General features: G+C 44.3%; 2 protein-coding genes and 1 pseudogene across 4 annotated transcripts; 2 read left to right on the top strand and 1 right to left on the bottom strand.

Moving 5' to 3' along the window:
- Positions 1-243: 243 nt before the first annotated feature.
- btbd17b (BTB (POZ) domain containing 17b) lies at positions 244-8,853 on the bottom strand. Its single transcript, XM_062531122.1, has 3 exons — positions 8,610-8,853; positions 5,118-5,403; positions 244-2,022 (listed from the first exon to the last, which is right to left on the bottom strand). The coding sequence occupies exons 1-3, from the start codon at positions 8,704-8,706 to the stop codon at positions 948-950; spliced, it is 1,458 nt and encodes a 485-aa protein (XP_062387106.1). The 5' UTR covers positions 8,707-8,853; the 3' UTR covers positions 244-947.
- A 3-nt stretch (positions 8,854-8,856) lies between these two features.
- Positions 8,857-11,133, top strand: LOC134075889 (uncharacterized; annotated as a pseudogene).
- A 2,321-nt stretch (positions 11,134-13,454) lies between these two features.
- On the top strand, positions 13,455-19,778 carry LOC134076115 (G-protein coupled receptor family C group 5 member C-like). Of its 3 annotated transcripts, XM_062531121.1 has the most exons (6): positions 13,455-13,823; positions 14,702-15,790; positions 17,337-17,437; positions 17,721-17,846; positions 18,371-18,393; positions 18,491-19,778. In XM_062531121.1, coding segments are annotated over exons 2-6 (1,239 nt in total). In that variant the 5' UTR covers positions 13,455-13,823; positions 14,702-14,802; the 3' UTR covers positions 18,492-19,778. The 3 variants fall into 3 exon arrangements, with proteins under 3 accessions (XP_062387105.1, XP_062387103.1, XP_062387104.1); XM_062531119.1 differs by having other exon boundaries at positions 18,371-19,778; XM_062531120.1 differs by having other exon boundaries at positions 13,455-13,837; positions 18,371-19,778.
- Positions 19,779-21,029: the final 1,251 nt, after the last annotated feature.

The raw sequence follows: 21,029 nt of genomic DNA, 5'->3' as shown, positions 1-21,029 counted from the left end.
GGAATTTACAGTAGCCTATTTTTATCCTAAATGAACACACCTGCGATGTTGTCATCATGCCATAAATAGCACATGGCATGACCACGATTCCACTTAATAATGATATTATAAAGAAACCCAAAGTATAATTTGAATGTTCTTTATCAGTTTAGTAGACTTCAACATTTGATGTACCATTTTGTGTAATCAAGTTGTCCTAAGATAAATGGAAACTTTGCACCACTTTCAAAGTTTTTATCTTTATTTGAGGTGAGCAAAAGGAAAGTAAACATCTATTGAACAGCTTAAATATCTTAACACTGGGCAATATACTCTTCTTCTAGTAATGGTAAACAAGTTTAATGCATTCAGTGAATATTTAAACCACATCAAAACGGTCATATTTGTAAACTTTTCAAATGTGAACATGTTCGTATGGTCCTGAATAACTGAGATGTAATAATGCAAATCTTTGTATCATGCAGGAGACCAAATGGAAATCAGGTGTCAGGTATTAAATGCATGACATGATCTGTGAGGATCTAGCACCAACAAGTTGACAGCTCAGACATTTAAAAACACAATTAGCCTTAGACTAAATAAAACTGCTGTTTCAAACGAAAATGCACCAAAGAAGCTCTTTCAAATCAAAATTCATTCAGAAATGATAGCATAGATTTAAGCGATACAGTAGCCCACATAGGCTGCATGTAGGCCGCCTATAAGCAGCAAGTCAGGACTGAATTGATGTAACCTTAAAGTTAATGATACATGACAGCATAGTATAGGCAGTGTTTAATCTGAGGAAACAAGTAAAAATCAAGAATCTGCGTGAAACCTCATAAAGAGGATGTTTAAAGGTGAGTAGAGGTGTACTAGGTTACTTATTGCCAGGCAGTTGTGTGAGTGCAGGGATGGAAGTTATGTCAGACTCTGGCAGGACAAAAGGTTATGAAGGTTATGAAGTTTTACTTCTTGGAAACAATAAGGCTATGGTAGAGGGGCTTGACTATGACGTGTAAAAACAGGGAGTTGTCAATGAGGTACTCGGAGCCGCGGCGCTGCAGGTCAGCCTCCGCCAGGAAATCCCCAGATTCCTCGGTGCTCTGGTGGAAGTTGTAGACGTGACGGACCACCATCTTGCCCTGCTGCCTAACAGACACAATCACTGTCTTCTGGAAGCTCACGCCGGCAAAGTCCGGGCTGGATGTGGCCGGGGTGACGATGATGCGTGGGCGGCCGTGCTCGGTGCGCGTGGACTGCAGGGCGCCGTGCTCGCCGTAGCCCGAGCGCACGCTCAGTGGCAGCCAGCGTGGCGAGAACAGGGCGTTCCAGGTCACCCGCTTGCTGGCGTCGTGGCCGCTGGGGCCCAGCTGCGTCTGGAAGCTGAAGCTGCGGTCGTCACGTGTCGGGTTGTTGATCACCCAGGGTGACCCCCATGATGGGGACAGGTAGTTGCGTGGCGTGAAGATGCTGCAGTTGACATCAAAGTACTTGGCGAGCTGAATGGGAGAGGCTGAGTGGAACTGGAAGGCCAGGAAGAGCAGGTCGCGGATGGATTCGTAGTACTTGATCATGAGCGGCGACTGCTTCTGCAGGCGGAACAAGTGCTGGGGTGGGATCATGCCGTAACGGATGGCTCGCAGCGCGGTCTCCACCATGCTGCTCTCTGGCTGGTTTTGTTCGATCCAGTTCTCCAGAGCCTCGTAGAGGTCCAGCTCGCTGTACAGGATGAGGTCCGAGCGCTGCAGGAGCGACATCAGCAGCTCATCGCTGATGGAGGACCACTCGTTGCTCTGCAGCACGGACGACAGGTTCCAGGACAGGTACTGCAAGCAGCTGTCCCGCAGCGAGACGTCGCCGATCTGCAGAGCATACTGGTACCAGCCCACCACGTGACCTGCCGGGGAGTCACTGGAGAGGTGCTGAGTCATGTAGCGGGTCAGGCCTTGCTGCAGGCTCCACACGTGGTACTTGTTGGCAAGCTTGTGCAGGGGAATGGCCTGGTCTAGACGCACAGCAATGTCACCGCAGTAGAGGTACCTGCAGGGAATGTGAGGAGGTTCATGATTTAAAATATAATGACCAGTGACTATATGGACTTATCGCCGTGGCCACAAACCAGTCAAAAGTGGTTTTGGTCTAAAATTCGTGGGAGTCTTTCAGGTGCCAAGAGTAACAACTTGCTGGTTATAGCTGGCAAACGCTTTTCAACCACTGTGAGGAAAGTTGTAGTTACATTTCATGAGGTTTTATAACCACCACGACCACAGAACTATAATGAAATGCCAGGGTGGCTAGTGGGAAAGATAATAATGTGTTGTGATTATCTCCCCTTCAAATGGCCTTGAACTATCTATATCAATTTGAGATTGATATTAAAAACAATTAGAAATACAAAAATACTTTATGAATGCCCTAAACAGTGCCTAAGTGTTTTTTAGAAGTAAATAGTATCTTTACTTTTTGTCTGGTGCATCAGATTGGGTCAGGTCATCCAATCCATGTTAGTACCAGAATGCAACAATAGGGGGAGCAGTGGCGGTTCTAGGATTTTTCTGTAACAGGGGCCATTAAGGGGCCAGATGTTACATTCAGGGGCCGAGTACAGGGTACATCCAAGCACAGAAAATAATTTATTCAGTTCAAGTTTTCTCATTTATTTATACTGTGCGTAAAGGACACAATGCATAGAACTCATTGAATGCAACACACCACACGTACATACTCTTACCCTTATACTCTTATTTATACTATGCATAAAGGGTACACTGCATACAACAATGCATAGACCACACACACACACACACACACACACACACACACACACACACACACACACACACACACACACACACACACACACACACACACACACACACACACACAATTACTACAGCAATACTGCCAAGCCTGAAAAGCTCATGGAACATCTCTTTGAAAGACTCCAGAAAAGCAACAAACTCAAGGAGCGTGGTCACTTTTTTCTATCCTATCCAGCACTCTCTTGATCTGATACACATACTCTTACCCTTATACTCTTATCTATAGGCTACTATGCATAAAGGGTACACTGCATACAACAATAGACACCCCCCCCCCCACACACACACACACACACACACATTACAGCAAGCCTGAAAAGCTCATGGAACATCTCTTTGAAAGACTCCAGAAAAGCAACAAACTCAAGGAGTGTGGTCACTTTTTTCTATCCTATCCAGCACTCTCTTGATATGATACACATAGGCTACTCTTACCCTTATAGGCTACTTATTTATTTGCTGCAACTGAGCAGAGCAGCCACTCGTTTAATATGAGCCCTAAGCTGTTTTAAGGGCATTTTCACTACCTCTAGTTAGAAGCATTTATTCTGGTCATTGTAAGTGCCATTCACACATGCTACATATTGCTTTTTTCAGCACAGTCCAGATCTGCCACAATATCATGTATAAATACTTGCATTGATTTGATTTAGATTTTTAAATAATACAAATTTGAAAAGCGTACTATACAAATTCTTACATTTTGACGTGTAGGCTATCTCACCACAGCAAGCTGACAGCTCAACATGACTTGCATGGTTGTGTAGGCCTGACTGTCCTGAAAATGGCAATATAAGAACCATGATGGAGGTATACTTTGGGGCTGAGCAATTTACAGAAATATGTGGTGTGTGCCTTCCAGAAATAAATGGCAATTTTTATTTAGTGATAAAAAAAATGACTTTCTCTCCATATTTGTGACACTAGCTGATCTCTCCATATTTGTGACACTAGCTGATCTGACATGACTTGTTTGCGATAGCACACATGACGTGCACAGATGATGATTGTCTATAATATTTGTTTTACTGCATTGCAATGAACACAGTAAAGGCAAAAAGTGTTTATTTGACAAACAAATTTGGATGCAATATGAGTCTTGAATTGGATACCATACAGGAGTTTGCTAGGATCTCAAAACCGTGTTATGAACGTGACTTGTCAATGAGAAACACATGATAACATTGGATTATGAACATAGGCTATTATGCCACACAAAAACACGAGGTAAGTGGAGCTAAATGAAGTTATTATTTTGCTGTCACTTCGTCTGTTTTATGGCCTAGAAGGTTGTATTTGGTATCTGTGGATAGCTCTAGCTCTCCTCTTTCATCTGACATGCGTGCTATATCTTTTTGATAGCGGTTTCACGAGGAAATCAAACGAGAGTAAAGGTAGCCATTTAGCTATATGACATTATTATTTGTTTGTAACTTCGTCTGATTTTATAATACGAAATTATCGATGTATTTGGTATCAATGCAAAGCTCTGCTTCTCCTCTTTCATTTGATATGCGTGTCATGTCTGTGCGATGCGTGGTCCGCGAGTAATTCAAGCGAGAGTTCTGGATGCGCCGGTGAACGCAGAGCAGACTGTAAATATGATATACTTTGATTTAACTTCATGATTTTATTTTATTTTCATACTTGATCGTACAGACAAGTGTCTAGTATCGTTGGAAAGCCCCGGTTCTGCTCTTTCCTGCAATATAAGTCTCATATCGCTGTGACTAATAATAGCGGAGCAATGTAACAAAGAAAATGTGTGCGTTTTTAATGTGTGCGTTAAAAAGACTCCGGTTGCTCTTTCATCGGCGATTAATGGAACAGGGGCACTTCGGGGGCCAATCAGATTTCAGTAGGGGCCAGGGCCCCTGTGGCCCCGCCCCTAGAACCGCCCCTGAGGGGGAGCCATCTGACAAGAATACATACTGCAAGAGTGTCAAGTGAGGTCCATCGGTGAGGCTCACATCAGTCAGAGATTTTCTCCTTCGAACTCATAATAATTTGCCCACAAAACTGTGGGTACAAAGAGGGTTGGTCAGCCTTTCTGGAGAATTACCATCAGCAGTGATATACTTTGTTCACATGGGACCTATCAGGAACTTGAATTATGCTTGTTAAATGTCTTAGTCTTACCATATAACGAAGAGGAAAGCTCATTCTGTACGTTTATCAGGGCACACCTGATATACACCAACAGTGAAACTGACTTCAACTAAATCCAACCCTGAATACACTACAATCCAACAACTCCCAGGAGAGACAAACGCGCTATGGCTTAACCTCACCCAGAAAAGCCTGTCTTTATACCTGATGAATTTGTCAAAGACGGCAGCGCAGTCCTGGGGCTCCCTGAGGACGAGGAAGCTGTTGTTGTTGTTCTGGAGCATCTCGTCGAACACGTCGCTCTGCAGTGACAGCACCAGACTGTGGGCCTGGATCACCTTCATCTCGTCCGTGCTGATGGTCCGCACGCGCAGGGTCACGTCACTGCCGTTCCCCTGCACCAGCAGGGACTCCATGCGCTGCAGCAGAGCCATGGAGTGGTTCAGGGTGGTGAAGCCATTCTCCAGGTTCATCTCCTGCCTTATAGCTGCTGCGGAGAAGAAAACATATATTTACATACATTGTATTACACATTTAATACATTTATATAAATTGTAGTTTTCACCCTTCCCATATCAATCTACCTATGTAAATTAGGAGTGCTGATCATAAAATATCATAGCACACATGAATTATAGACTAGGAAAATGCTAAGTATATGACCATTAAAATGTAGATGAGGACATAGGACAGACAAATGATTTACTGCACATATTAAAAATAGCATGTAAAGAATAGCCTACCACTATTTCGCCAACGCATTTTCCGTTTATCAGTAGGCCCTACAACTACTTACTGTAGATCCATGAATGCAAGAATCATTTGTCTGCTCCCTGGTTTGTATAGAAATGGACTATTGCACTTCTGGTTTTAATGAGTACTGCAGTACAGTGTTACTAATGATGTTTTTACACCAGTGTAGTCACATTTTGGCATAAGCCCTTCCATGTTGCCAATGGTAACTTGAACTATAACTGTGAAATCTACAGATATAAACATCATTCCATCGAAGAACGACAGTGTCTGCACTATTGTGTCGACAGCAGCATGAGGAATGGTGTCATCAGTGGTCACTTTTAGAATGATTTTGTGAACAATTGAAAGACAGACAATCAAAATACATTGAATTCAAAGCATCACATTATTGAAGAATAGGCTTCTCCTCTCATATTGTTGCATAGCTAACTATCGTTAACAGTCTGAACTCCCTGACTACCAACATTCAACAGCTGTGCTCCATGTAACATGCGACTGACAGCATAGGGTACGTGTGACCAGAGGTCAAGCCCGGGGTCATCCCTATGTTCCCCAGGTCCTATGTTCCCCGGTTTTTGCCAAAAGGGTCCTATGTTCCCTGGTATGTATTGCGACTGGGGAACATAGGACCCTTTTTGGGAAAAGTGGGGAACATAGGACCCTTTTTAAAATGTACCAAAAAAAGGGTTCTATGTTCACTACCAGTTCACTACTGATGATCAGTGGCTTAGAGAGTCACCAGATCCACTGTGGTTCAGCATGAGCCAGCACTTTTCATGCTGTAATCCACTCGAGCCAAATGCGCCTCAGATGTGCTAGGCCCTTGCTGAACTTGGATGAATGATGCAGGCAGTTCACTTTAAACATGTAGCTGCATGTGCTACTTTTCGGGTGCTAGTTTCTAGCCTAGCCTTAGCCTAAGCTGGATCTTTTCTGCCTCCTGTCTCCTCATTCCTTGAAGCTGTTGCCCCTTTTTGAGATTGCGTGTGCATGGTGTCGTAAAAACCAACTCTCTTTCACCAAGTGATTCTTCTTGAGGTTTTAGACCTCCATCTCAATTGTTGAAAATGAAAGAAACGCAAATTTGAAATTAGGCTACTATATGTCCTGTTTCAGACTCCTTTATGAACCAGACTGGGAAGCCTTCGGGGTGTCTGAGGTAGAGGAGTGCAGGTGCTGGGGGAGGAGAGCTGGGGGGAGGTGAGGAGGGGGACCGCGTGTGCAGCTGCCGCCTGAGTGGCAGCTGTGGAGCTGTGCTCTCACTCCCGTGCTGGAATCACACATGAAAGGCAGGGCGGGCGCGGCGTGGCGCTGGGCACTGGGCACGCGTGCCGTCTCCCAGCCCAATTAAACATCATCAGATCTCTCATCCTCAAAGGTCACCAGCTGCTCCGCTCCAGTGGCTTTGAATGAGATTCAGAATCAAGTCTTTTCTCTCTCTCTCTCTGTCTTTCTCTCTCTCTCTCTATGTCTTTCTCTTCGGTCTGGCTTGTCTTGCAGTATCCTTGATGTTCATTGATGTGGTAACTAACAGTTTGAAACAACTGAGCACTTAGTTGTCTGGTTTTTTTTTTTAGCTAATACTAGTTTCAGGAAATACTAGGAATTACTCTCAGAGTCACTCACAAATGAGCTTGTGTCATGTGCCAATCTGCAGAGCAACTTAACACATATACTGTAGAGTCCAGAGCAAAATTACAAACAGTTCCTCAGTAGAAATAGCCGGGGTGTTCCCATCCTGCCTTGCGCGGTGATTTCATTCACGCTGCTAAGGCAGTCTGGAAACTTACACCCAAATTTTCGCCTGATGTTGGCGACCAATCACAGAACATGGGAGAAAGCAAGACCATGATGAGCTATGCACAGACGCATTTGATAGACATCCCAATGAACGGATCTGGGCATTTTTTTCAAATACGAGAAAACGAACGTCTGGTTGCCAGACCACGTCTCCTTTGAGAAGTAGGCGCTAGCCAGGCTACAGTAGAAATGTAAAATCTGGCAAATATCTCTAGAATATGTATTCATATAAGTAATATCCAAATCCATCCATTGGCACATGATCTACAGTGTAACAGCTGTAGAAAATGAGATTATTGTTTACGGTGTTTAGAGTGACCTCAGACAGAACATACAGCTCTGGAAAACAAATAAGAGACCATTTCTCTGATGCCATCCTACGTTTTTTGAGTGACATTTGAATTTGAGTTGACGGTCATGTTCAAAATGAAGAGACCACTACATCCACCTTCAAACTCACTAATAGGATATTTGCATGGACACCTGCATATGTGTTTTTTTTGCTAAAAAGTATTCTGAGCTATTCAATGGCTATATTAAAATGCATCACAAGTCTGTCTGCCGATCTGTGCTCAAAAGTTTTTTATTTTTTATTAAAAGCACCAAAGCACCCAGGGCTGTCCTTCTACTCATGAAAGGACTAAGATGATGTTTGGAGAGTGCATCAGCAGCGTTGTCATGCTGAAAAAGCAGCCGCCTCTTGTTCGCGTGTCCCAGTGTCTCCCTCAGGGCTGAATTTAGAAAAGCTACACTGAACACAGACACTGCCTGGACTGCACTCACTCAGATGGAGCCTATCACAGCCAAGAATTGGGCTTTTTGATGGAGATAGAGAGAGAGAAAGAGCGAGACAGAGAGAGAGAGAGAGAAAGAGAGAGACTGCAGGCACTCCACTAGCACCGAAGCAGGAGTAATTCACCTCATTCACCAGGGAAGGAGATTAGGTAATTGCAGAACGGACAGAGCATCTATGAAGCACACACAGTTTTTTAAACCAGTAACAATAAATATAACAGCAAGTGTAACATAAGTTGTACATTTTGTTGCTGATATGCAGTCTGGAGAGACAGAGAGGTGGCACTGTGTGTGTGTGTGTGTATGTTTGTGTATGTGTGTGTGTGTGTGTGTGTGTGACCTTACCTCCCCCAACGGCCACCGTGTGGACGCCTAGCCCCACCAACAGAATCACCAGATAGAACTGAGTAGACATTCTCCCTCCTTCATACGAGTAGGCCATGCCAGGTCCGGTTCCTTCTCTCTCTCTCTCTCTCTCTCTCGCTCTGTTCGCTCTTCTTCTCCCTCTGGTCTGTATTCCCCAGCCTTGTCCTTCCCTCTCTTCCCGTCCGCTTGTCCTTCTTCTACCCTTCTGTTTCTCGCTGCGCTCAGGATGTCGGGATGCCGGGTCGCCCTGTGTGGTGCCTTGGCTCCCGGTCCTGCGCTCTTTATGTAGGACGCCGGCCCTTCCTCGCGCATCTCGCAGCTTTGCGGTCCACATTGATTGGTGGAATCTGCCTAGGCCGTTGCCATGACTACAGCTTTGATTTTGAGTTTCTCCCTTTTCAGTGTTGCATGACATCGATCTGCGTGGTACTTTGCCAGTTGGGGGTCCATAGTTTTTTTTTTTCTTCTTCTTTTTAAAGATTATTTTTTTGGGGGGATTAGTGAGTGGGTGGATGAGTGGGGTAGGATCTCTTACAAGGCAATGTTATTACTGAAATAAACTCACATCAATATTTGCATGCACTGCATCACACCATAACAGTCACCACACGCAGGGGATATTACAGTATGAAAACAGTGGCATGCATATCCACAGCATTTATGTGTTCCGAACCTAGTTCAAAAGTAAATCAGGTGTGCATAGGCTACATCAATGCCTAATTAGCAGTGTTATTATTTGAGCTACTTTACTGTTATTGTCAATTTGTAACGTTACATTTTGTTCAAAGTTGATGGTTTATTGTCATGTACTCATGAATATCATTTATGAGTACTGAAATTCCTTGTGCTCAAGTGTCAATTGAACTACAGAAATGAATTAAAAAAAATAAATGATACTAAAAAAGAGGGGTGGGGGAACACCATGGGACACCTTGGAGCAACAGGGGCAAGAAAAACTCCCTTGTCCGGGAAGAAACTTTGGGCAGATCCACAAAATAAATAATAATAAATAAATAAGTAAATGTCACGCAGGGATTAACTATATGAAATCTGAGCATGAAATATGGGAATATGGGTATTGAAATGTCTTCTCTATTTCCATGGTCTACACACACAAGAGGCCTGAACAGTGTTTCAGTGACAGTGGAGGTGTAAAATCTTTGATGGCAAAAACATACTTGGACAGACTTTCTGAGGTGAGCACACTAATTGCCTGAAGAGCTACTGCATGTTGTGTTGCTGTTACACCTATTGTCTTTGCTATTGAAACACTGATGGAAATGTCATGCACTCAGACAAAGCTCAACCAAAGCACATCTTCTGAAGCAGATGCTTGCTGAGAGCCTGTGCATGGTGTGGTGTGGTTAGAGTTGTGGCACTGTGGTATGGTGTGGTGAGAGTTGTGGCACTGTGGTGTGGTGTGAGTTGTGCCCTGGTGTGGTATGGTGTGGTGTGGTGAGAATTGTGCCATGGTGTGGTGTGGTGTGGTGTGGTGTGGTCTGGTCTGATGTGGTGTCTTGTGAGTTGTGCCCTGGTGTGGTGTGGTCTGGTGTGGTCTGGTGTGAGTTGTGCCCTGGTGTGAGTTGTGCCCTGGTGTGGTGTGGTGTGGTGTGAGTTGTGCCCTGGTGTGGTGTGGTGTGGTGTGGTGTGGTGTGGTAAGGTCTGATGTGGTGTGGTGTGGTGTGGTGTGGTCTGATGTGGTTAGAGTTGTGCCACTGTGGTATGGTGTGGTAAGAGTTGTGCCCTGGTGTGGTATGGTGTGAGTTGTGCCCTGGTGTGGTGTGGTGTGGTCTGATGTGGTGTGGTGTGGTGTGGTGCCCTGGTGTAGTATGGTGTGGTGTGGTGAGAGTTGTGGCACTGTCGTATGGTGAGATTTGTGCCCTGGTGTGGTGTGGTGTGAGTTGTGCCCTGGTGTGGTGTGGTGTGGTCTGATGTGGTGTGGTGTGGTGTGGTGTGGTGAGAGTTGTGGCACTGTGGTATCGTGTGGTAAGATTTGTGCCCTGGTGTGGTGTGGTGTAGTGTAGTGTGGTGTGGTGTGGTGTGGTGTGGTGTGGTGTGGTGTGGTGTGGTGTGGTGTGGTGAGAATTGTGCCATGGTGTGATGTGGTGTGGTGTGGTGTGGTGTGATGTGGTGTGGTGTGGTGAGAATTGTGCCATGGTGTGATGTGGTGTGGTGTGGTGTGATGTGGTGTGGTGTGGTGTGGTGAGAATTGTGCCATGGTGTGATGTGGTGTGGTGTGGTGTGGTGTGGTGTGGTGTGGTGTGATGTGGTGTGGTGTGGTGTGGTGTGGTGTGGTGTGGTGTGGTGAGAATTGTGCCATGGTGTGATGTGGTGTGATGTGGTGTGGTGAGAATTGTGCCATGGTGTGATGTGGTGTGGTGTGGTCTGGTGTGGTGTGGTGTGGTGTGGTGTGGTGTGGTGTAGTGTGGTGTGGTGTGGTGAGAATTGTGCCATGGTGTGCTGTGGTGTGCTGTGGTGTGAGCTGTGCCCTGGTGTGGGGTGAGTTGTGCCCAGTGAGAGTTGTGCCCCAGTGCGTGCTGTACAGTGACCCCAGGACCCTGTGTGCATTAAGTTCGCTGGCAGCTGCAGGCGGGGAACAACGCTAATGACCAATGCCAGAAAAGTGCAAGCAGTCAATACTACGCTCTCCTCTGCAGGCTCTGCACTCGCACCACGAACTGAACCAAAAGTACCGAGCCTGTCCAGTCCCGTGGCATGAAATGGCCTATACGATGCTCTTGTGTCCTTTGATAACTTTGTGATCTCATATTCGTCCACTTTAAAAGTTGTATGCAGTTTTCACGTGGTAGCACATCGTAATCATAGTGACATAGTAATTCATAAAAGATCATGGTATGTGCCGTTGTCGTTGTAGCCACTCTAAGGCATAATGTTGATTATAACTGATTATAACTGATATGCACATCACAAGAAAGTTGGACCAACCAGAGGAGGTACAGTATGCTTATTAAAACAATAACTTGAGCCCTCAGTCCACAGAGAAAGTCTGATAATACAAAATATTTCCCTGTATTTTATGATATTCTAAAATGAATGCATCTGCAGAAATATATTTGGTATGTAATGATTCTCCTGGGTTTCTTTTTGGTTACAGTTAAATACATTCTGTATCTGGAATGCTATTAAAACTGTAAACCCTTCTAACCTGCCTGCAAATGTCATAAGTGCTGCACTTAGACAGACTTTGTGGTAATGCAAACAAAAAACAGGACTTGGCAGTAAGATAATATTAAATTTTTCTTCAATAAATTCATTGTTGGCATTTGGAAGAGTGGCATACAATACATAACTGTCAATTATATTCCCACCTCAGCACTTTGCTGTGTCCCTTTGGCTTTGTTGCATTGTTGTTGCATTGCAGTTCTTTGTTCTCACTCTCATGCACCATAAACAAGCTCAGATGATCGCAGGAGACCAGTGTCATAAGAAAAATGGAGATGCTCTCTCTCTCTCTCTCTCCCTCTCTCTCTCTGTCTCTTGCTGTCTCTCTCTCTCTCTCTCTCTCTCTCTCTCTCTCTCGCACAAACACACACACACACACACACACACACACACACACACACACACACACACACACACACACACACACACTAAAAGTGCTCAATGTTGAACTTGATGTTCATTTTCTTGTGGCCCACTCTCATTTACAATCCAAAACACATTAATTTCATAGGGAAGCATGCAAATTTCAATCATAACAAAAAAAAGTTTTTTTCAAGCATTACACTCTGTTGGACTTGAAAAGATCCTGTCATCCATCCTGTCGTTTTTGGAGTTCACCAAGGTCAGTCTCACTCGTGCACTGGGTCGTCATGAACATGCTGACTGATCAGAGGGGAATACTCTCTGACAAGGTGCCAAATTCTTAAAAGCCCCCCTGGGGTAGATTGGCACTGAATGATCAATGCCTTTAACGTTAATCTAACTGTTAACATGGCTGTTTAGGTGAGAGGCAGTGTAAAAGCCCAATGCAAAAAAAAAGACAGAACAGGTGTCAGTAATGGCCTTGCAATGTTTCATGAACCGTGTGGGATCAACGGGTTCATGGGACCTTTTTCTCTTCAGCAGCACGCAGGAATGTGTTGCACTCAAGTTGAGTATGGCCATCAGCGTTTATGACATAAGTATAAAGCATATCAATAATGCAAACATTGTAATGTCATGCAATTCCATCGACATTTCGGTTGATAAAGTTATGTTGCAAAATAACGCAACATAACAGGTTGCATAAGAGGTGATAATGATAATGACCTGTGCAAATGGACAATCATAATCAAATATTCCTGTCATGATTAGGTCAACTGTCTGTTTTAGTCTAAAAAAAAGCTGTATAATAATCTACCACTGGGTGGCACAGGCCACCACATTTTCACTTGAAATGTTGCAAACCAGGGAGCTATTGATTGATGTTTATCTAAATATCCACCAGTATCCCTTAGTTAATGCTTTCAAATGATTTTGTTCCGTTACCTAATGGACCTAACTTAATAGCTGGCCATTCACAACATTCACATCAATTAGGACTAGGCCTACTCCCCAATTATAGTCCATAGCCAGTCTATACAAGGTGATGTTGATAGGTTAAAGTAATATTTTACTGCTTACAGTGAAGGCTTTGTGTACAGCATAGTGGAATAACATTATGGTGGCGACATTGTGTTGATAAGCTATTTGCATAAAATAAGGAAGGCTTTCTGTGGGCTGGTTTAGAAAGACGAAAATACCATTGGTTTACCCTGCGTTAATACCCGCTATGAAAAGGGTTGGGGCAATAACATAGCAAATGCCGAGGGTAAAGTGGATTAGCCTTAGCCTTAAGTTAGAATGGGTGCATGGGACTAGGAGACGTGTGCGAAAGTTGATGTGGCCTCTGTGGGCCTACAGTAGGCGGACGGAATGATTTCTCTGTGTGGGCGGAGAGCGCCAACACTCTGATCAGACCTCTAGAGGTGCCGACGGCGTTCAGGGAGAGCTGATGTCTTGATCAAGAGAGTAATATCATGTGTTTTTCTTTGATTTACTGGATTACTTGACATGACAGCGAAGAAACGGCGTTTTATCTTATACAAGTATACACCAAGGAAGACAAGTCTGTCCTTATTTGGGCCTACTTGTTTGACTTAGCAGGTGGCGCCTGTGAAGAGAAGAGAACAGACGACTGACAGGTCGCAGGTAAGAGGTCTGAGGTAAACTGCTTCTGTTTTTATACAGTTAGTGATGATGTGCTAAACTATATCTTACATAATTTCGACTGTCTTTTAGATATTAAACATATTCAAATTCATGACGTGGTGTTGCGCACCACAGACGGAAAACAATGGGCTATTTTAGTGGCGTGTTATTGACTTGTGAAATGTGGGAATGTGACCATTTCCATAATTCCGCTCGTGACTTCAGGGTATTAACTCTGATAATACCCATGAAGGTGGTTGTTTGTGCTCATGATATGAAATTGTCAGGATCTCACGCAGCTTTATTACCCTGATCTGAACAAAAAAGAGAAGAGCTGAACTATTAAATTATGGAAATTCACTCAAAAACAAAGTTGTCTATATAGGCCTTATGATGCTAATGCAAATTACAACCGTGACAGTATAGTGTAGCAGCCTATGCTTATCTGAACTAGTCTATTTCAGCAACATGTTGCCATTGGGTAAAAATTAGATTTGAAGACAGTAGTGTTTCCACCAGGCTGTTGAAACAGAAAATGTTGAGGTGATTGAATGTTGAGGTGTGTTGAATGACAGTTGTTCAAAAGCTTGACCAAGGCCTATGAGAAATTGCCTGATAAACAGACTGTGAAGTTTAGTCCGATTGCCTGTCTTTTTGTTTGAACAACTCTAATGACAAGATACAATCACCGACCTAGATACTGTGTGTTTATTTGCCTACCTTTCCATCCTTCATCCACTATTAGGCGTAGCAAACTTATGGTCAAGAGTAAGTGTCATAAACTCTTAATGTCTTAATATTTTATGCTTCCTGGTTGTTGCCTCCCCTCGGTTATCATGGCCAGTGACACAGCAAGTGATGTCCCTGTGTGTTTTCAGGTTCCTATCAGGGCCCAATCCAGACTAAGCAGGGCCTGTGTGTACTTCACAAGGGCACCCACTGTGCTGCCCCTCCACCACTCCCCCCACCCCCCTGTGCCATGGCGTCGACCCCACGGCCCCCGACTGGCTGCGGCGCCAACATCCAGTCTCTCTACTTCAACCTGTGTGACCTGGACGCGGCGTGGGGCGTCGTGGTGGAGGCCTTCGCCGCCGCGGGCATCGTCTGCTCGTTTGTGCTGCTCATCATCCAGATGGCGAGCCTGCCGTTCGTGCAGGACAAGACGCGCAAGAGCATGACCCTGCTGCAGGCCAGCTTCCTGGTGTTCACGCTGGGCCTGTTCGGCCTGTCCATCGCCTTCATCGTGGGCCGGGACTTCACCACGTGCGTGGTGCGCCGCTTCCTGTTCGGCGTGCTGTTCACCGGCTGCCTGGCGTGCCTGCTGATGCACGGCCTGTGGCTGGTGCTGCTGGAGCGGCAGGAGCGCGGCCCGCGCGGCTACCTCCTCTGGCTGGGCGCGCTGGCCGTGTGGCTGGTGGAGGTGATCATCAACACCGAGTGGATGATCATCACGGTGGGCCGCAGCCCCGTGAGCAAGGCGGCCGTGGCCTCCGAGTTCCTCTCGTGCCGCATCACCAACAAGGACTTCGTCATGGCGCTCATCTACGTGATGGTGCTGCTGGTGGCCGTGGTGCTCATGGCCGTGCCGTCGCTCACGCACAAGCACCGGAGCCTCCGCCGCGACGCCATCTACATCCTGCTCACCGGCGTGCTCTCCATGAGCATCTGGATCACCTGGGTCGTCATGTACATCCACGGCAACCGGATCGTGGGGGACGCCTCCTGGGACGACCCGACCCTGGCCGTGGCCCTGGTGTCCAACGGGTGGGCCTTCCTGGTGCTCTACACCATCCCCGAGATCTGCCTGCTCAGCCACGAGAACCAGAGCGCGGAGGAACACGAGCACGAGGACCACCTGTACCCCACCAGGGGGGTGGTGTATGAGAACATTCTGAGGGACCAGAATCAGACTGAGCAGAACATGTACATAGAAAACAAGGCCTTCACCATGGATGAGCCCAGCACAGGTATAGGCTACTGTATACTGCTCTATGCATACTGGCAAATATTGGTCAAGCTATTGAGTGTTTAAACAGACACATAATGGTGTTAGATTGTCAGGTTTTTATTGTGTTTGTATGGAGTTATTAGGGGGTTTTATTACATCATCAGGAAATTGTTATCAGGTTCTACAAGCCCACGTTTGCCTTGTCACCGATTTCTCTGTTGACATGTCTATCGATGGGAGCTATCTGGAGTGTAGGTTGGAGTTGAAGACATCTAGCCGATGGAAAATTATGTGTACATCTGTGTGTAAATCTAAAGTTTTACATGTCTCGCCTTCCTTCCTGCAAAAGCGAGGAAGTATACGCCTCCTGTGATATAACTCTCACCTGTGATGTAACATGTCACAGTACATCCTCCCTTTGATTTCAAAGCTCAGTGCTTTCTCCAAACTGGGGTATGGAACTTAAACGACTACTTAACCTCCATAGCATTATACTTCCTTCCTTCCCAATTGAGTACAACACTTTGAAGCCTGGGGGTTAGTTGAGTTGGGTCTGACCCCTTGCTCTGTGGACTTTGTTCCTGAAGTTTTTAGTTGTTTGGCTTTATTAGGGCAAGGCTGCGTAAGACAGAGGCAGAGCACTAGGTGTGTAGTGTTTTCAGTTGCTATTGGAGCATTTATATTCTGGATTTCACGTGTGAGCCACTTCTCTATATTGATATTGTGGTGGATGTCATCATATTTTAAAGGCAAAGGTTAAGGCCAGTTTGAAGTTTATGTGGGCTGACAAGTGATTTCAAGTAACAGCAATGTTTGTGGGACAAATTCCCCGTTTCCACAGGAAAGAGAGATGAAAATTTGGTTTGTGGATGAAAGGGTTGGTAATTATGTTAAACCAGCACAAAGCATAAACTTTAAATACTTTGAACGATGTTATCCATCTAAAAATGGTTGCATAGAATAAAAAATAAACAACCGACTCGATAAAAAGCTCATAAGCTTTATTTTTCATTTAGATATAATTACTTTCAATTGGAAAAGGTGGGGAAAATAATGCTCTTGCTGTTGAATGCAGACATCGTGCTACTGCATTGATTCGACACACAACGATGTACAGCCTACAGCCCCATGCTTTCGAGGGATATACTAAATAAGTGATTTGATATGGATACATGCCATGTATGGTGCTGCATTTGACAGGCCTTGAAATGACACTGATGTGTTCCAATGAAAGAAGGCAGTGCTGCTGCAATGGGAATAGTCCAAGCCGCTCCTTTCTAATAAATAATGCCCTAATTCCTGCCGAGGATAACCATGTGCATGGTACAAGAATCCCCCTCAGTACAGATTAGTTTGAATCAACAGGAGTATTAAATGTCCGACATTGGCTGCCCTGGACTGTAAGTGGTCAATCCACAGTCAGTCATAGTCAAGGGGTTTAAAATAGATGTGTGTCTGTCTTCTCAGAAACATAATACACTCTCTTCATGTTTACATTATATTGTCATGAACCTTTAATGTGTTAAATGCTGCCCACTTTCTTCTGTGCTTTTTTTGTCCATCAGCCAAGAAGTTTACTTCTCCATACAGTGGTTATAATGGCCAGCTACGTGGCGGTGTGTACCAACCAACTGAACTAGCGCTGATCTCCAAAGGCCTTGGCAATGTGAGTCTTCCAATGTTACAGAGTAGGCTACATGTACTGTACATTCAAATTCTCAAGCCCTCAACAAAGGCGTTGGGATGACCTCTTGTTTCACACTGTCATAGTTATTTGGTTACATGAGTGGACATGCTTTCATGTCCTAAATCAGGAAAATTCAAATAAGGCATCTGATTGGCCCCACTGATAAAGTCTTTGTCTGTTTCGGTGGTGTTTGTCCCTCTGCCTCTCTCCTGCATGTTGTGCCTGTTGTGTGATGTGAACACGGCTCGTCTCCCACCTGCAGAAGGACTTCTCCCATGAGCCGGTCTTCCCCAGAGCCACCGCTCCTCCGCCTGGGCAGGGCCGGAGCGGCTCACTGCCCAAAACGCCACAGCCGCTCCCCCTCATAGGCCTGGCTCACACAAGCAGTGTAGGTGGAACACAAACACACAAACTCTCTCTCGCTCTCTCTCTCTCTCTCTCTCTCTCTCTCTCTCTCTCTCTCTCTCTCTCTCTCTCTCTCTCTCATACCCTCAAATTCAAATTCAAAATGTTTTATTGACATGACAATTAAGGCATCATTTGCATAGTCACACAAGGGAGATGAGAAATGACGAAGTCTGTGTCTGTGTTGATTTAAAGTAACACAAGGTAGGAATAGCCCTTTTAGTCCGTTTTCAACATCCTTGGTAGGGTACCCATTTAGTGCTAAGGCTCTAAAACAAACAAAAAAGGCAGTGCCCCTACACATGACAACAATATTACATTGTAGGCGTAGAGGAAAGGAAATTAGTGTTGGAATGTGTTGCTTAGAAATGAGCATAGCTACAACCAAAAATAATATACACAGAAATACATTATGACTCACCAATATATGACTGATGATGTATTTGTATTATTTGCTGTTGGGCATCTAAAATAATAGAATCTGTTTTTTTTTTTCTTTTCGTTTAGGGAAATGGCTTACATAAGCAATGGTGAATGAAGTGCCGAAGCATCGTGGATATTAGCCTCTCAGTTTGTCCTTTATGTCATTTTGTCGCTGTTGGTAACCGATCTGAACTGTGGTCCCAGAAGGGCTGTGAGAAAGGGCCCTGTACAGAGGAAATGCCACCCCTGCTGGAAAGAGTGTTTCCAGTGTCCTCAATCGTCCAGCATCCCACTACCGGTAGCAGAGGCCCACCACATCCCCAAACTCCAGCCCTCGCGACACTCCCAACCCAGAGGCCACATACCGTGTGGGGCTCTCAGGGAATTACAGGACTAGTGCATCCGATGGATGCACTGCACAGTAGCTTCTATATTTGCAAATAGTTGAATTGGATTTGTCACTGATGATAAAAATGAACCACACAAATCTCAAGAAAAGTGTAGGCTACACTGGACTGCAGCCTAGTTGTATCGTTTTGTTCTACGTGATCAGTCACTTTTTCTAATAAGTATGCAGCCATACCCATTTTCTATTTGGTTACCATGTCATCTGTAGTCAATATTGCTCCATGGTTTATATGGACTTATTGAAGGGGGTCAGGATGACTGCTCAACACTGAATGCCATTAATTCTGAGCCAATATGTTAATCAAAGAAATATTATCTCAAGCATAACCATTTCCAAAAATGCTGCGGTTTATAATTATTTTGTAAATAGGGAAGACCATTTGAGTTAAGCGTTGTATAGTATGTTAGTGATGGTCAAGCTTACAGTGTGCAAGAGTGAGTGCAGGCTTTTAAACCTTTAATCAAGCATATCTGTACTGTAAAGCAATGTTCTGTCAAGTTTTTATACCATAACTATGAAGACTATGCTTTAAGCAAAGATGGAAAAGTCCTGCTTCAGAAAGTAAAAATCCAACCATGTATTGGATCCACCTGTGCACTTAACACAGGTGATCTCACTAAATAGCTGCTCTGGCTGAACAGCTGTGCTAATTACAGTAGAATCAGCTGGTTTAAGTGAATGGTTGGCACAGATTATGTGATAGGACTTTTACTTTCTGAAGCTGGACTTTTCCACCTCTCTTTCCACCTAAAGCCTACCTTACACTGACAGACTTTGACAAGATTTGGGAAAGATTCTTGAAAGATTGTAGTCTTTTAACTAATGCCCCTCATTAAAGCTTTACTCAAAAGACTAGTCTTTCAAGAATCTTTCTTAAATCTTGTCAAAGTCTGTCAGTGTAAGGTAGGCTTAAGATACAAACCCTTCAAATATGATAGGTTAGCAACAAGTTTAACCATGTTACTATGCTACTTACAATTTTTAGTAAAAATGTATGATTTTGGAAAAGAATCTAAGCTTATTTGTACCATACTGTGACATAGTTTAAACTATCAATCACCCTGTCACTTTAAGAAATAAAATGTTAATAAAAAATAATGTTGACATGAAAAATGAAAACAAGAAAACGATTATGATTTGAATGGTACAGTGTGAATGATTGACAATAGTGATCCAGATGGAGCTGTCAAAAGGCTTCTCTGTTCTCTGAAGCCATGGAAAGAGGAAGCAGCATATTGAGATGAAAATGTTGGAACCCTTTATGAGGAGCGGATTTACATGCAAGTTGATAAGTGGCCCATCGCAACCCGCGGTGAGGCAACTTCCCATGTGCCCGCTGCCAGGATATACGGTCAGCATATTCAAATAGTTCTGCTCTGTACGTGCCCTTCCTGTTCACTGTACTACGCCATAGCCTGGCTAACTCTGCCAGGACTGGAAAACAGGTTCAAAGATGGTGGTCCTTTAGTTGAGGCAAGCCCTGCCGTGACCTAGCTGTGTGAAAAACAACTGAGGCTGAAAACTTGTTCATTCATCACAGATATCCAGGAGCAAACTCGAATGTCTATCCTTCACAACTCCAAATCTGGAACAAAAAATGGGATGTTTAAAATGCAATAATCAATCATCTACAAACCTCATAACCCCATATTTAGGTGAAAAAAGGCATACACAGCCCTATAATGTTGAAAGTAACTAATTCGACTGTTTCATAGAAAATATGGGGTCATTTTGAATTTCATGCCAGCAACATTTCAAAATAGTTGGGTGGGGCATGTTTACCATTGTGCTGCTTCACCTCTTCATTTCATTTAACAATATTCTGTGTAAATAGGTGCTGAGGAGACCAGTTGCTAGTTGTGATAGTCAAAGATGGTGGTCAAATAGTCAAAGATGGTGGCCCTTTAGTTGAGGCAAGCCCTGCCGTGACCTAGCTGTGTGAAACAACTGAGGCTGAAAAAAATTTTCTGATCGAGGTTGATACAGAAATTCACCACGCCACTTTATCATGAAGCAAGTGACCTCTTTCTCCACATGTGGTGACAGGAATACAATATTCTACATGTGTTTTTAACACATTCTCTATCTCCATCATGTTAAGCGCATATTGCACATCTGGCCAGGCACAATCAATTCTGAATGATGTACACTCACTCAGTATGTGTTGCTCAGATTTTGATCAACATCATGGAATGAAAAACATGACTATAATTAATCCCACATTTTTTCAGACATGAAAATTATCCAAATCATGTGTCTTGAAAATTAATAATTTTATGTTTAATGGCACAGTAGCAAGATTTGTTTTTTCGGCTGGATTAAATGGGCTAAGAA

This window comes from Sardina pilchardus, chromosome 3 (genome assembly GCF_963854185.1).
Source record: "Sardina pilchardus chromosome 3, fSarPil1.1, whole genome shotgun sequence".
Classification (NCBI taxonomy): domain Eukaryota; kingdom Metazoa; phylum Chordata; class Actinopteri; order Clupeiformes; family Clupeidae; genus Sardina; species Sardina pilchardus.
Note: the sequence above shows the minus strand (reverse complement) of the source record. Positions and strands in the feature narration are given on the sequence as shown.

Excerpts from the sequence above, each read along its gene's own strand:
- btbd17b (XM_062531122.1), bottom strand. The coding sequence starts at position 8,706 with ATGGCCTACTCGTATGAAGGAGGGAGAATGTCTACTCAGTTCTATCTG. Across the intron at positions 5,404-8,609 it reads CACGGTGGCCGTTGGGGGAG|CAGCTATAAGGCAGGAGATG; the intron begins GTAAGGTCACAC and ends TCTTCTCCGCAG. Across the intron at positions 2,023-5,117 it reads GTCTTTGACAAATTCATCAG|GTACCTCTACTGCGGTGACA; the intron begins GTATAAAGACAG and ends CATTCCCTGCAG.
- LOC134076115 (XM_062531119.1), top strand. The coding sequence starts at position 14,803 with ATGGCGTCGACCCCACGGCCCCCGACTGGCTGCGGCGCCAACATCCAG. Across the intron at positions 15,791-17,336 it reads CATGGATGAGCCCAGCACAG|CCAAGAAGTTTACTTCTCCA; the intron begins GTATAGGCTACT and ends TTTGTCCATCAG. Across the intron at positions 17,847-18,370 it reads GCCTGGCTCACACAAGCAGT|GGAAATGGCTTACATAAGCA; the intron begins GTAGGTGGAACA and ends CTTTTCGTTTAG.